This window comes from Nansenia antarctica (genome assembly GCF_963989245.1).
Source record: "Nansenia antarctica genome assembly, chromosome: 4".
NCBI lineage: Eukaryota > Metazoa > Chordata > Actinopteri > Argentiniformes > Microstomatidae > Nansenia > Nansenia antarctica.
Genome location: NC_137689.1, coordinates 49,426,419 through 49,438,918, shown reverse-complemented (window position 1 = coordinate 49,438,918; position 12,500 = coordinate 49,426,419). Strand labels below are relative to the sequence as shown.

The 12,500-nt window shown below is 46.2% G+C and overlaps 2 protein-coding genes across 2 annotated transcripts in view; both read left to right on the top strand.

Moving 5' to 3' along the window:
- naa25 (N-alpha-acetyltransferase 25, NatB auxiliary subunit) overlaps positions 1 to 9,474 on the top strand; it is an 18,173-nt gene extending 8,699 nt beyond the window's left edge. Inside the window, exons 12-24 of the mRNA XM_080530196.1 lie at positions 1 to 149; positions 901 to 990; positions 1,200 to 1,380; positions 2,618 to 2,717; positions 4,680 to 4,831; positions 5,037 to 5,162; positions 5,385 to 5,628; positions 6,037 to 6,160; positions 6,240 to 6,305; positions 6,435 to 6,532; positions 6,746 to 6,856; positions 7,009 to 7,155; positions 7,320 to 9,474. The exon at positions 1 to 149 is cut by the window's left edge and continues 59 nt beyond it. Coding sequence (XP_080386322.1) covers positions 1 to 149; positions 901 to 990; positions 1,200 to 1,380; positions 2,618 to 2,717; positions 4,680 to 4,831; positions 5,037 to 5,162; positions 5,385 to 5,628; positions 6,037 to 6,160; positions 6,240 to 6,305; positions 6,435 to 6,532; positions 6,746 to 6,856; positions 7,009 to 7,155; positions 7,320 to 7,442 — 1,711 coding nt within the window. The 3' untranslated portion in view covers positions 7,443 to 9,474. The remainder of the gene's footprint in view (positions 150 to 900; positions 991 to 1,199; positions 1,381 to 2,617; positions 2,718 to 4,679; positions 4,832 to 5,036; positions 5,163 to 5,384; positions 5,629 to 6,036; positions 6,161 to 6,239; positions 6,306 to 6,434; positions 6,533 to 6,745; positions 6,857 to 7,008; positions 7,156 to 7,319) is intronic.
- Positions 9,475 to 9,983: 509 nt separating this feature from the next.
- brap (BRCA1 associated protein) overlaps positions 9,984 to 12,500 on the top strand; it is a gene marked incomplete at its 5' end in the record, with an annotated part of 4,741 nt that continues 2,224 nt past the window's right edge. Inside the window, 6 exon segments of the mRNA XM_080529407.1 lie at positions 9,984 to 10,062; positions 10,697 to 10,858; positions 11,098 to 11,314; positions 11,498 to 11,687; positions 11,976 to 12,041; positions 12,043 to 12,208. Of these exon segments, the coding sequence (XP_080385533.1) occupies positions 9,984 to 10,062; positions 10,697 to 10,858; positions 11,098 to 11,314; positions 11,498 to 11,687; positions 11,976 to 12,041; positions 12,043 to 12,208 (880 nt within the window).

Here is a 12,500-nt window from a genome sequence, read left to right as displayed (position 1 = left end):
GTTGCCGGGGGATACGCGCGCCATGCAGAGGCACCTGTGTGTGAGTCAGCTGACCCGCGCCATCGGACTGCACCACAAACTAGACAGGGACGGAAAACTCCGGCTCATCACGGAGCTCAAAGCCCACTACCACCACGGGCTGCAGTTTGGTACGAACTCCGCCTCTCTGTCTGTCTGTCTGTCTCACCTCTCTGTCTGTCTCTCTGTCTATCTCACCTCTCTGTCTATCTCTCTGTCTCACCTCTCTGTCTATCTCTCTGTCTATCTCTGTCTCACCTCTCTGTCTATCTCTGTCTCACCTCTCTGTCTATCTCTCTGTCTATCTCACCTCTCTGTCTATCTCACCTCTCTGTCTATCTCTGTCTCACCTCTCTGTCTATCTCTGTCTATCTCTCTGTCTCACCTCTCTGTCTGTCTATCTCTGTCTCACCTCTCTGTCTATCTCTCTGTCTATCTCTCTGTCTATCTCTCTGTCTCACCTCTCTGTCTATCTCTCTGTCTCACCTCTCTGTCTATCTCTCTGTCTATCTCTCTGTCTATCTCTCTGTCTATCTCTCTGTCTATCTCTCTGTCTATCTCTCTGTCTCACCTCTCTGTCTATCTCTGTCTCACCTCTCTGTCTATCTCTGTCTATCTCTCTGTCTCACCTCTCTGTCTGTCTATCTCTGTCTCACCTCTCTGTCTATCTCTCTGTCTCACCTTCTGTCTCACCTCTGTCTATCTCCCTGTCTCACCTCTCTGTCTATCTCCCTGTCTCACCTCTCTGTTTATCTCTCTTTCTATCTCTCTGTCTCACCTCTATGTCTATCTCTCGTTGTCAATGTCTATCTATCTGAGACATATGATATAAATGACCTATATCATTTTTGGAAAGGCTCACACTGTGTGTATGTGTAACAGGGAAGTCGTGTCTGAAGACAGAGCTGCAGTTCTCGGACATGTATTGCCTCATGGCAGCACACGTCTACGTGGACCTGTGGACAGAGACTGGTGAGGCTGCTTCTCTTACCGCTGATGTCCTCCTGCCAATGAGCTCCACACACCTACCTCCACTTCTGTTCTGACTAGGCATTCCAGCAGAATATATGACCTGTGTGTGTGTGTGTGTGTGTGTGTGTGTGTGTGTGTGTGTGTGTCTGTGTCTGTCTGTGTCTGTGTGTGTGTGTGTGTGTGTGTGTGTGTGTCTGTGCCTGTGCCAGGTGATGAGAACATGCTGTGGCAGGGTCTGGGCCTGCTGGACCAGGGTCTGTCTCTCAGCCCCTCCAACGCCCAGTTCAAGCTGCTGCTCCTGCTGCTCTTCTGCCGCCTGGGAGCCTTCGAGCCCGTGGTGGACCTCTACTCTAGCCTAGACGCCAAGCACGTACAGCACGACACCATAGGGTGGGTACACACACACACACACACACACACACACACACACCACCGTGACCTGCTCGATACCATTATCACACTATACTAATCATTAGGGCTGTCCCAAACGACTATTTTTCTAACGATTAATCTATCGATTATTTGTTCGATTAGTCGGTTATTCTAACGACTAATTTAACGATTAGTCTACCGATTATTTTTTTGCTGTTCGGTTAATGTATCACTTAATTTCCCCCAAATAAATGTCAAAAACTTCTCTTATCAACATTTCAGTATTTTATTCAATTATTCTTGCACTGCAGGGCAATATTCCACACAACAAAAAAGATCCTCTCTTTCTTACAATCCAACATAAAATATAATATTATAAAATATAAAAGTTAACTTCAAGTAAAAGGAAAAGTGCAAGTAATGCAGTAAATTCTGTAAAAAAGCGAAATTCTAACCGGAATACCGTATACCTCTCAGTAACAATCTTTAACAATAACAATCTCAATAACAAACATAACATTCTCCCCCTCTCTCTGCTCTCCCCCTCCCCCCTTAGCTCTCTCCCCCCCTCTCTCCCTTCTCCCCCCTCCACCTTAGGCATTACTGTGGAGGAATGTGAGCATGTCACACTCACACACAGACACACAGAGACAAAGATACACACACATGCGTGACACACACACACACACACACACACACACACACACACACACACACTGACAAACTGTTCCGTTGTGAGACAAGCATCACTTACGGCCCGCGACCAGTCAGAACAGGACTGTGGTAAACACAACAGCTTAGCTAGTACTGTTTTAGGAGATAAATATGGAGATAATAGGGCTATGCCCCGGGGTAGAAACACAAGACTATAGCTGGATAAGGTCTACAGGTCATCACGGTCATTTTAAGCCGTCAGCCAGCCCGCTACGACCACGGGAAGTAATGTTAAAAGTGAAGTTACTTCTGTTAAACTGGCTATAAGCTAACATCGCTAATCGCTAACTCTCTCCGTGTTTGCACTGGTCGCAGCCATTTTGTTTATTTACGACTAACCGACGCATATTACGCAAACCGACGTATTGACGTAGTCGATGACGTCGATGACGTCGAATAATCGTAACAGCCCTACTAATCATACCATTATCACACTATACTAATCATACCATTATCACATTATACTAATCATACCATTATCACACTATACTAATCATACCATAATCATACTATGCTAATCTATATTGTCTCTCTTCCTCAGGTATCTGTTAACGCGTTACGCTGAGTCGTTGGGTCAGTTTGCTGCTGCCTCCCAGTCCTGTAATTTTTCCCTCAGGTTTTTCCACTCAAACCAGAAAGATGTGAGTTCATTGTTTCTTTTCTTTTCTTTTTTTATTTATTTTTTACTGTTTTTAGGGCATTTCTGCCTTATTGGGATGGAGACAGTCGAGATTGACAGGAAGGATGGGTGACTGCTGCTCTAGTCTGATGATGATGTAAACATCCCTTTGCTCTAGTCCAGGGGTCGGCAACCTGAAATGTTGAAAGAGCCATATTGGACCAAAAAACAAAAAAACTAATCTGTCTGGAGCCGCAAAAAATGTAAAACCTTATATAAGCCTTATAATGAAGGCAACACATGCTGTAAGTGTCTATATAAGCTATATTAGCCTACTATCAAAATTACTAAGTAGGCTACAAATACATAACCCTTAGCACATATGCATACAACCGAATGCAAACGTATTGTGCTTTACAAAAGTGAAACACTAGGATAGTGTAAAGGGGGTCTGGGGGGCTCCCCCCAAAACATTTTTTAACAGAGTAGATGCAATTTCGTGTATTCTGGTGCCTTTTAACAGGTGGGTTGATACTTTTATCTGGCTATACTAGCCTGAGAAAAAATATGGATAAGTTTGTAATTTCATCCGGAGGAAGTGAGCAAACCAAGAGATCGTCAGCTAAAAAATAGACAAATCGACAGACTGTAGACTACAGTACCAAATGAAAACTAGCCTGCCTCGTCCTCTTTTCACTATTTTAAGTTAAACCCTCTCAGACCCACAGGAACGCCGGCGCTCCCAAATATCATACCTTCTTTAGAAGTTCATAATTCGGAAACGGTTTGAGCTAAAGACAAGCCGCTTTTTGCATTTAAAAGTAGGCAAATAGCGCTCACCGGGAAGCTCCCGTTCATCGATGTGCGTCGCCGATGTCCGTATATAAATCTAGCCACAAAGTTGTAGACAATGTGGATAGTTTCTTGCTTTGCCTGCCGCAGTACTTCGTCAATCCCTGTGGATATAGGTCTACTCTTGAAAAAAAAACATCACATCCAGTCTCATGTTGGGTCCAGTCAAAATGTATAATACTAGTCATGTGCCAACATATCCGAATCCTATTGGCCCTCGTACAACATTACAGCGTAAGCAGGGAGTTGTAGTTCAAGGAGAGAGACCGCGGCAACGTAAAAAATAAATAATCGTTGTTAATTTCCATTTGTGGTCAAAGCCACAGGGAGCCACTGAAGATGGGCAAAAGAGCCGCGGGTTGCCGACCCCTGCTCTAGTCTGATGATGATGTACACAACCCTCTGCTCTAGTCTGATGATGTACTAGTGTTGTTCCGATACCATTTTTTGATCCCGATACCGATACCGATACCTGACCGTGCAGTACTTGCCGATACCGAGTACCGATCCGATACCACGGCGTTTGAAAAAACAAAACAAAAAAACATGTTTTTTGAGCCGCATACTCACCTCGATGTAAAATTATTGCTAACACTTAGTCTGGCACTGCTCAAAACCTTTGTAAAACAGGAAAAAATACCAACAGAGAGTGAATACTATAGAACTTTTTTTAATTGTCTACCTGGTATGGTGACAAGAAAATCAACCCCTTATAAAACCTGAAATGTGGCTCTCACAGATGCCAATCAGTGCAATATCCATTTAAGATATAAAACAGTCGTAGTAGTAGTGCAACAGCAAGTGAACATTTACAAACAAAATAACTTGAGTACTTAAAAAAAAAAAAAAAAAAAAAAATAAATCGTTTTTTTTTTTGTTAGTACTCGCCGATACCGATACCAGCATTTTTGTGCGTATCGGTGGCCATGCCGATACTAGTATCGGTATCGGAACAACAATATGATGTACACAACCCTCTGCTCTAGTGTCGTACAGGAAGCCTGTTCTTCTCATGTCGCATCAGTCTGTAACATGTTCTTTTCCTCATCTCTGACGCTTTCTTCCCCCCTTTCTCCATCTCTTTTCCTTCTTCCTCTGTCCGCCTCTCCCCCCCCTCCCTTCCTCCCTCCAGACCTCAGAGTATATTATCCAGGCGTACAAGTACGGAGCGTTTGAGAAGATCCCAGAGTTCATTGCGTTCAGGAGCAGGCTGAACCAGTCGCTGCACTTTGCCCAGGTCCGCACGGAGAGGATGTTACTGGACCTGTACCTGGAGGCTGACATGTGAGGGTCACACACACACACACACACACACACACACACACACACACACACACACACACACTGGTTGTTGTGTTTCTGACGCTCGTCTGGTGGAGTGTGTGAGCCTAAGTGGTGTGTCCTGCAAGGATGAAACGCATGCGCACACACACGCACACACACACACACACACACACACACAGGTGTTTAATGTTCTCCTTTGTTCCAGCTCGTCAAGTCTGGAGGAGAGTGTGAAGGCCATGGGTGTGTGTCCAGAGGAGGACGACATTCCCTGGGACAAGATGAGAGACAACAGAGACCTGACTGTCCTCACCAGCTGGGACCCCAAGGACCGGTACACACACACACACACACACAACATTACACACACACACACACACACACACACACACACACACACACACACACACACACAACATGATATACACACACACACACACAACATTAAACACACACACAAACACACACACAACATTATACACACACACACACACACACACACATATTTACTGCCATCATAATGATGTGTGTGTGTGTGTGTGTATTACCATTCCAGGATGTTGACGGAGGAGCACAGGCGTCTGTCTCTGGAGGAGGAGTCTGTCTGGCTGAAGGTACGCTCTCTCACGCTCCGCCTCCTCGCCACGGTGGCTCTGCTGGGACACGCCCCCTCGTCGCGGAACTCTGAGAAGACCAATGAGAACGGAGTACCGGCCAAGAGCTCCACCCTCAGCACCCTGCTCTCTCAGCTGGACCAGACGCTGCAGACAGCAGCCCAGATAGCAGAGAGACCCACACAGGTGGGATACAGCACACACACACACACACACACACACACACACACACACACGCACACACACAGAGGAAGCGTAGAAATGAACTGTGTATAATGTCCCATTGTCTCATGTGGCAAGCTGGTGATGTGTGGTGTAGTTGTTTTTAATGGTATTGTTTAAAATGGCGGGGGGGGGGCCTTAGCTCCGACCTTTCTGTGAACCTGCTTGGACATTTTCCACGAGCAGCACTGAAAAATGTGTAAAAAATGTTAACATAATAACTGCTCTAAAAATACTTTTGATTCGTAATGAGACTATGGCAGGACAAATTAGACTATGGCGGTCGGCCACAGTCTCGTCTATGTAAGGGAAACACTGAATATATACAGTATATAGTGATGCAAAGTCTTAATTGCTGATGTTGTGTTGCAGTACCCATTCCTCGGCCCCCCCTCCACGCGCCTGGCCCCTGCTCTGTCTAGTGGGAGCTGTCAGTGCCAGGCAGCAGCCCTGCACCTGTCTGTCCACCTACAGGACCTGGAGACGGCAGGGCTGGGTAAGAGACGGGCTTCTCTAGACTACGCCACTGACCTTTTTATTTCATGATATTCACCCTTTTTCTTTTCTTTCTAAAGACGACTCGCCAGAGCTTCAAACTCAGATCTGTAACAGCTTCAAATCACTAGTAGTACAGCTCAAAGGTAAGAGACTCGGGCGTCTCTCTTGAGTGAGATTTGAGCTTTATCCTCCTCCCAGCTCTTCTGAAACAGGATGCTTTCAGTTTCCACCTGTTGACCTGTGCCTCTCTCTCCCCCCCCCTGCCCCTCCAGAGATACTGAACAAGTCCAAAGGAGATCTATTGGACATGAAAGACAATATATTGAAGACTCACCCCTCCCTATTAGAAAACCTAGTCTTCTTTGTCGAGGTGAGTCCCTGCCTCACCCCCCCCCCCCTCACGAACATGTGACTTCCAAGTGCTTCCTGTAAAACTGACATCTACAGTACATCAAGTTCCTCTTGTTAAACTCAGTTGACTTGCTGGATAAACAGACTTGAGTGTTGTGCTTGTGATACTTTGATTGTGGTGGTTTGCGCCCTGACGACGCTCCTGTTGATGTGGTCCTCCCCCCCTCCTCAGACGATGTCCGTGGTCCTCTGGGTGGGCAGTTACTGCGCCAGCGTCCTCCGACCGCTCAAGTCCAGTCTACAGAAGAAGAAGAAGAAGAAAAAGGATACCAACACAGCTCTGGTACAGTCTTCTCCTCTTTTCTGTCATTCAGTCCATCATTCATCCTTCTATCCAGCCCCTGGTCAGCACAGTTTCAATACTCTGACTCACCTCACCTCCCCCCCCTCTGGTCTCTCCCCTCCCCCCCCCCCTCTGGTCTGTCTCCCCTCCAGCCGGCGGTGGTGTGTGGGTTCCAGGAGTTCACAGGGAGCCTGCTGGGCCTCCTCAACCAGGCCCTGGAGCACATGAAGGACCAGGAGACCAACCTGACGGCCCTCAAACTGGCCAGCCTGACCCTGGAGGGATACACACTGACACAGGTGGGTGTGGGTGGAGGTGGGGGTGGATGTATGAGTATGAGTATGGGTGTGGGTGTGGGTGGGTGGATGTGCTTGTGTGAAAGAGAGAGAGAGAACTACTGATATGTTCTGGAACATTGGCATAAACTTCTTCAGGTTTTGACAACCTTCTCTCTGTGATTTAGGAGGAGGGGAGTTTCACCAAGGCTGCGATGGACAAGGTGCAGAGCAGTTACTTGCGCTCGCTGCAAGAGCTGGGAGACCTGCTGCGGAAAAGGGCTGACACGTTCAAGAGCCTCAAGATCTGAACGGCCATCGACCATCGAACACCATCAGCATCAGCATCAATCAACATTATTACACTATTACCCACCATCCCCCACCTCAAAGGCCCACATCGTCATACTGTACACCCACAATCTAATCCACCATCATGCCCTGCCTCTCACAAAGACCCCTAATGACCCTATCTTTTCATTTCTCTATCTCTCCCTCTCTCCCACCCTCTCTCTCCTTGAACACTATCACTGCTTTTGCTCAGCACAGAACCACGTGAACTCAAGAGTTCACACAGTAATTATTAAAACAGGGAGCAGAGAATCATCTAAAACTAATAGAGCAAAATAGACAAATGAATAAGCAATTTTAGAAGAACTACTCTAATAAATTATTGTACATAGTCCTCAGATTTAAGAACATCGACTACCACGACTCCTTGACTGAACGAGCATAAAAGAGAATACACCACTTTTTTCCCCTTTTGGTTGGTTAGTTTTTTTTTCACCTTCCATTGTTTTCTCTGGTGATGCCTAGAAAGATTGATTAACTCCTACCACTCTAACAAAGAAACATCCGATGGACTGGGCACGGTCTTCCCTCCCTTTCATTGGAGAGCGCTCCTTCACATGTCTTGTCTGACCTGGCAAAGCAAGGAGGGGAACAGTGTTGTAATCATTCAAACTTCCCTGCTCATGAGAGCAAACCGAGCTTATGGAAATGAGGACACACGACACCGGGGCTAGCTTGGGAAGAGACGTTGAATTGTTGAATTGCTCGTTTGTTTGTCAATCCCAGCCAATGTGTGTGTGACGTACGCAGCCTGCCTTTTACCTTGTGAGTAAATGTTTGTTCTGTGTTTCTTTTTTTTCTTTTTGGTTGTGTAAGTGAAACCCCCTTATTTTGTTGTTTAGAAAAAAAGCCATCGCATTTACAAGCTAGAACACCTGAATCAAAAAAAATACACAGTGCTTGAATGTATTGCAAGATACATCATTGTTTTTTTGGGGGGGGGGGTGTTTCAGGGCAAATATATATGTTTGTAGCTTACCTGGTAATGGATACACATTGGATAGTGAGCAATTCAGGGGCTTGGTTGATTCAGCACTATGAGAATCCTTAGCCTACCCAGAGATGGTACTTCTTCCTGCACACAGTAAATGCTGTGTCTGTCTCGCTATCCGGCTAGAAACGGTTTCCTTCTGTCTCTGAGCGGCTTACACCCAAAAAGTTGTGTGATATCAATGCTGAATCACTATTCTAAATGTGAAGGCAACCTGTCAAATTGTAATGAGGAAGGAAATAAGTCGAATGTCTTTGGTTAAAGACGAGCCACAGGTTAGTCCGTCTGTCCACCCTGTCCTATGTCTTCAACGGTTCTGTCAGTTGCACTGAATCCCCTACAAATCATTTCACAAACCAAAACCATCACTTTGTGTCTTTTGATTCCTCTCAGTGTGTATATAAACTGTATACCAAAAAAGTGGCTCTGTTGCTATGGCATTTTCAAACTGAAGGATAGCTCTACAACGCAGAAGGGAGACTTGTCTAAGACACGTCTACCTGACGGGGAGCTCCTTCAGTAAGACAAGCAAGCAGTTCTGTTTACAATGTACCACCTTTGGGGGGAACTGTGGAAAACACTCTGCAGTTATATGTACTTAGTTGGTTACAGTATGTGTGTGCACTCTTCCAGCATTCTAATGAGTTATGCTTTGTTGTTTTTGGGTTGTAGATTTAGTTTAGATTTTACTTTTTAACTTTTGAATTAGAAATCGATGAGAGGGGAGAAATGTTATGAAAATGTGATCTCTTCCATACCATCCACCCCTGCACACACATGCCTCTACAATGATCACCGTGGGAAGACTCTAGCCCAGGTCTCTGGACGTTGCCCTGGCTACAAGACGTTTGTGGACTGAGTAGAACTCACGCTGAGGTGCTGAGATGTGGTTGACAATCCGGAGTGTCATCTCACCTGAGTACCCTTTCTTTCTTTTGTTAGAAAATGGAAAATAAAAACACTGGAATGTCAAAAAAGGAGTTTTTTTTTTAAATAAAATAAGTAAATATATAAAAACGTGTCTTTCTGGTTTGTTGCAATTGCATTACTGTCTTCATTTGACTTTACAGCCAACCATCAATGTACATCACAGTCGAAGACGCCCACATCACATGTATTTCCTGTACTGTATTTCTTTCAACAAAACTCAACATCAAACGCTTTGCGTTCCGGTTCACATTTTTATACCACGTCTCTTTCCGTCTCATGTGTTTGTCATAACGTCACGTCATCAGTGGCCCGGAAAGAGCTCGGGTCGATTTTCCCTAACTCCGAAGTACTCTGTTAATGTGGGGAGATTTGATTTATATATATATATTGAGATGATATAATGGTATGTATCGAATCCCAAGGAAGTCGTAAAGGCCCGGACGTCATCTGTCGCTCTCCAAAGCCAGACATCTGACCCTGTCCCTGGACGTTAACGCTAGCTGCTAGCTGGTATCAGCCCTTTGGCTTTGTGTTGTTGTGGTTTGGTTCTCCCAGCGGAGAGTCTCCTTCTGTCTGACACATGAGTGTGTCGCTCGTCGTCATCCGTCTGGAGTTAGCGGACCAGTCTCTCTCTCCACAGGATTTCGACTACACCGCCGGTGAGTTCATGTTCATGACAATAATGTTCTTATTTCTCCGACGTCAACAACTTATCTGCTACTTCCCACGGCTAGCTGGTGAGTTGATCGTTGCCTAGCTTAGCTAGCTGAGCCAGATACATCAATAATGCATCATGTGTTTTATGCACTACTATTCCTCAACAAGCTACTTAGATGAATTGTGTCTCAGGTTTCTGGATCCCGCCTGTCTCTCAGAGAGACTTCAATGACTCAGCAGTACACTCATGTGTGGCAAATAATACCTGAGGTTCTCTGAAAGAGGTCTCTCTCTCTCTCTCTCTCTCTCTCTCTCTCTCTCTCTCTCTCTCTCTCGACACACACGCACACACACACACACGCGCGCACACATATACACGCACACACACACGCGCAGACACAGACACACTGACATGGATTTGTTCGACATTACGATGACAATAGGTTTCTGAGGACAACCAGAACGTCATGCTTTGTGTCCAGGGTTGGCTGACTAGTTTTCTATTTTTGATGCGTGTATGGGAGGCTGTAGCTGTCATGTGCCATTTCAACAGAGCATAATGTAGTACAGTTTGCTCCGCAGGAACCCTTAGCCACCCTGCCCTATTTCTCTTCTCTTTCCTCCCGGCTTCTTCAGTTGAGGATATGTCAGAGGAGGACCTTAAGGAGAAAGCTCTGGGCTCGGCCAAGCTCGCTCTGGGTGGGAAGACGGAATTGGAGAGGACGGCCGTCCTCCACCAGCACATCGGCAGCCGGGCCATGGGGGACATGGTCATCGAGACCTTTGGACCCAACCCTGGTAAGATCCAAGCTCTGTACGGATTGTCTGCTCTTTGTAATGGGGTCCTTATAAGGTCCTAATAACCTAATAAGGTCCTTTTGATACTCAAGTGTTGTTGTTGTTGTTTTTTATTTACTGTATTTTAATTATGAATTAGTAACCCTAAAATAACAATAACAGATTGCTTTGGGTCAGTCAGACGTCATATAGGATGGTCTGCTCATTTCAATTGCATCACTTCCATCTTGCCTCGAAAGATAAAGAGGGAGGTGAGGTGACTGGGGCCTCGGGGAGTGGCCTAATGGAGGACACTACTGAGGGGAGTGGCCTAATGGAGGACACTACTGAGGGGAGTACAGAGACGGGCACAGACCCAGAGTCGCCCTCCAAGCAGCTCCCAGACCAGATCTCCTTCTTCAGTGGAAACCCCTCAGTAGAGATAGTGCACGGCATCATGCACCTCTATAAGACCAAGTGAGTCTCTGTCATACATGAAAAAAACAACCAAGAGAAATCAAACGCCATGGTCATGTTTAATCTTCCAACGTGGTAATAAAAGATGGCCATACAAAATGGTTTCTAAATCCACTGATTAGAATATTGAGAACAAAGATGTTCTTCCCGAGGCAACGTCGGTGTCCCTTTTCTCTGTCGCAGCAAGATGACATCACTGACGGAGGACGTGAGGCGCAGTGCGATGCTGTGTATCCTGACCGTCCCCGCTGCCATGACCAGCCACGACCTCATGAAGTTCGTGGCGCCTTTCAACGATGTCATGGAGCACATGAAGATCATACGGGATTCCACCCCGAACCAGTACATGGTGCTGATCAAGTTCAGTACTCAGGTGAGAGAATCGTTAACACGAGCTGATTGAGTAGCACTTTAATATTTCATTTAATTCAGCTTTGAAACATCATAACATGGATAGTTTGCTAACCATTGCAGAAAATACACCAAGAAGGTCAGTATGTGTGAGGTTGATGTATGTGTGGTTGCAGGTACTCAAAATAACGTATTATACCTGTGACACAAACTTTGTTTTGTATAGACAACCAAACACTCTCTAGCCTGGCTCTCTCCGCCCCTTCTTCTGACTATGTGCCCCCCCCCCCCCCTCTCTCTCCGTGAACAGGCTGATGCAGACAGTTTCTACACAGGGTGTAACGGTCGCACGTTCAACTCCATAGAGGATGCGGTAGTGTCAGCTGGTCTACGTGGAGAGGGCTGAGGTCATCAAGTCTGGCCAGGTACGTCTGCCCACCTGGACGTTGATTCACAGACTTGCGGCAGAATTAAGAGAGTGTAACATCCCCCTCCAGCTCAGTGGCCTTGCGGTTAGAGTGTCCGCCCTGAAATTGGGAGGTGGTGAGTTCGAACCCCCGAAGACCAAAAGACCAAAGACTATAAAAAATGCCAACGTCATGTCCAGGGGGTTCTACTTGTACATCAAGCCGCCTCACGCTACTGAAACAGGAGATGCCCTGCCCCCTAAGGGCCATTAGGCTGGAGAGAACCATCGGTTCTCAGGGCTACTTTAACATCCTCTCTCTCTCTCTCTCTCTCTCTCTCTCTCTCTCTCTCTCTCTCTCTCTCTCTCTCTCTCTCTCTCTCTCTCTCTCTCTCTCTCTCTCATCTCTCTCTCTCTCTCTCTCTCTCT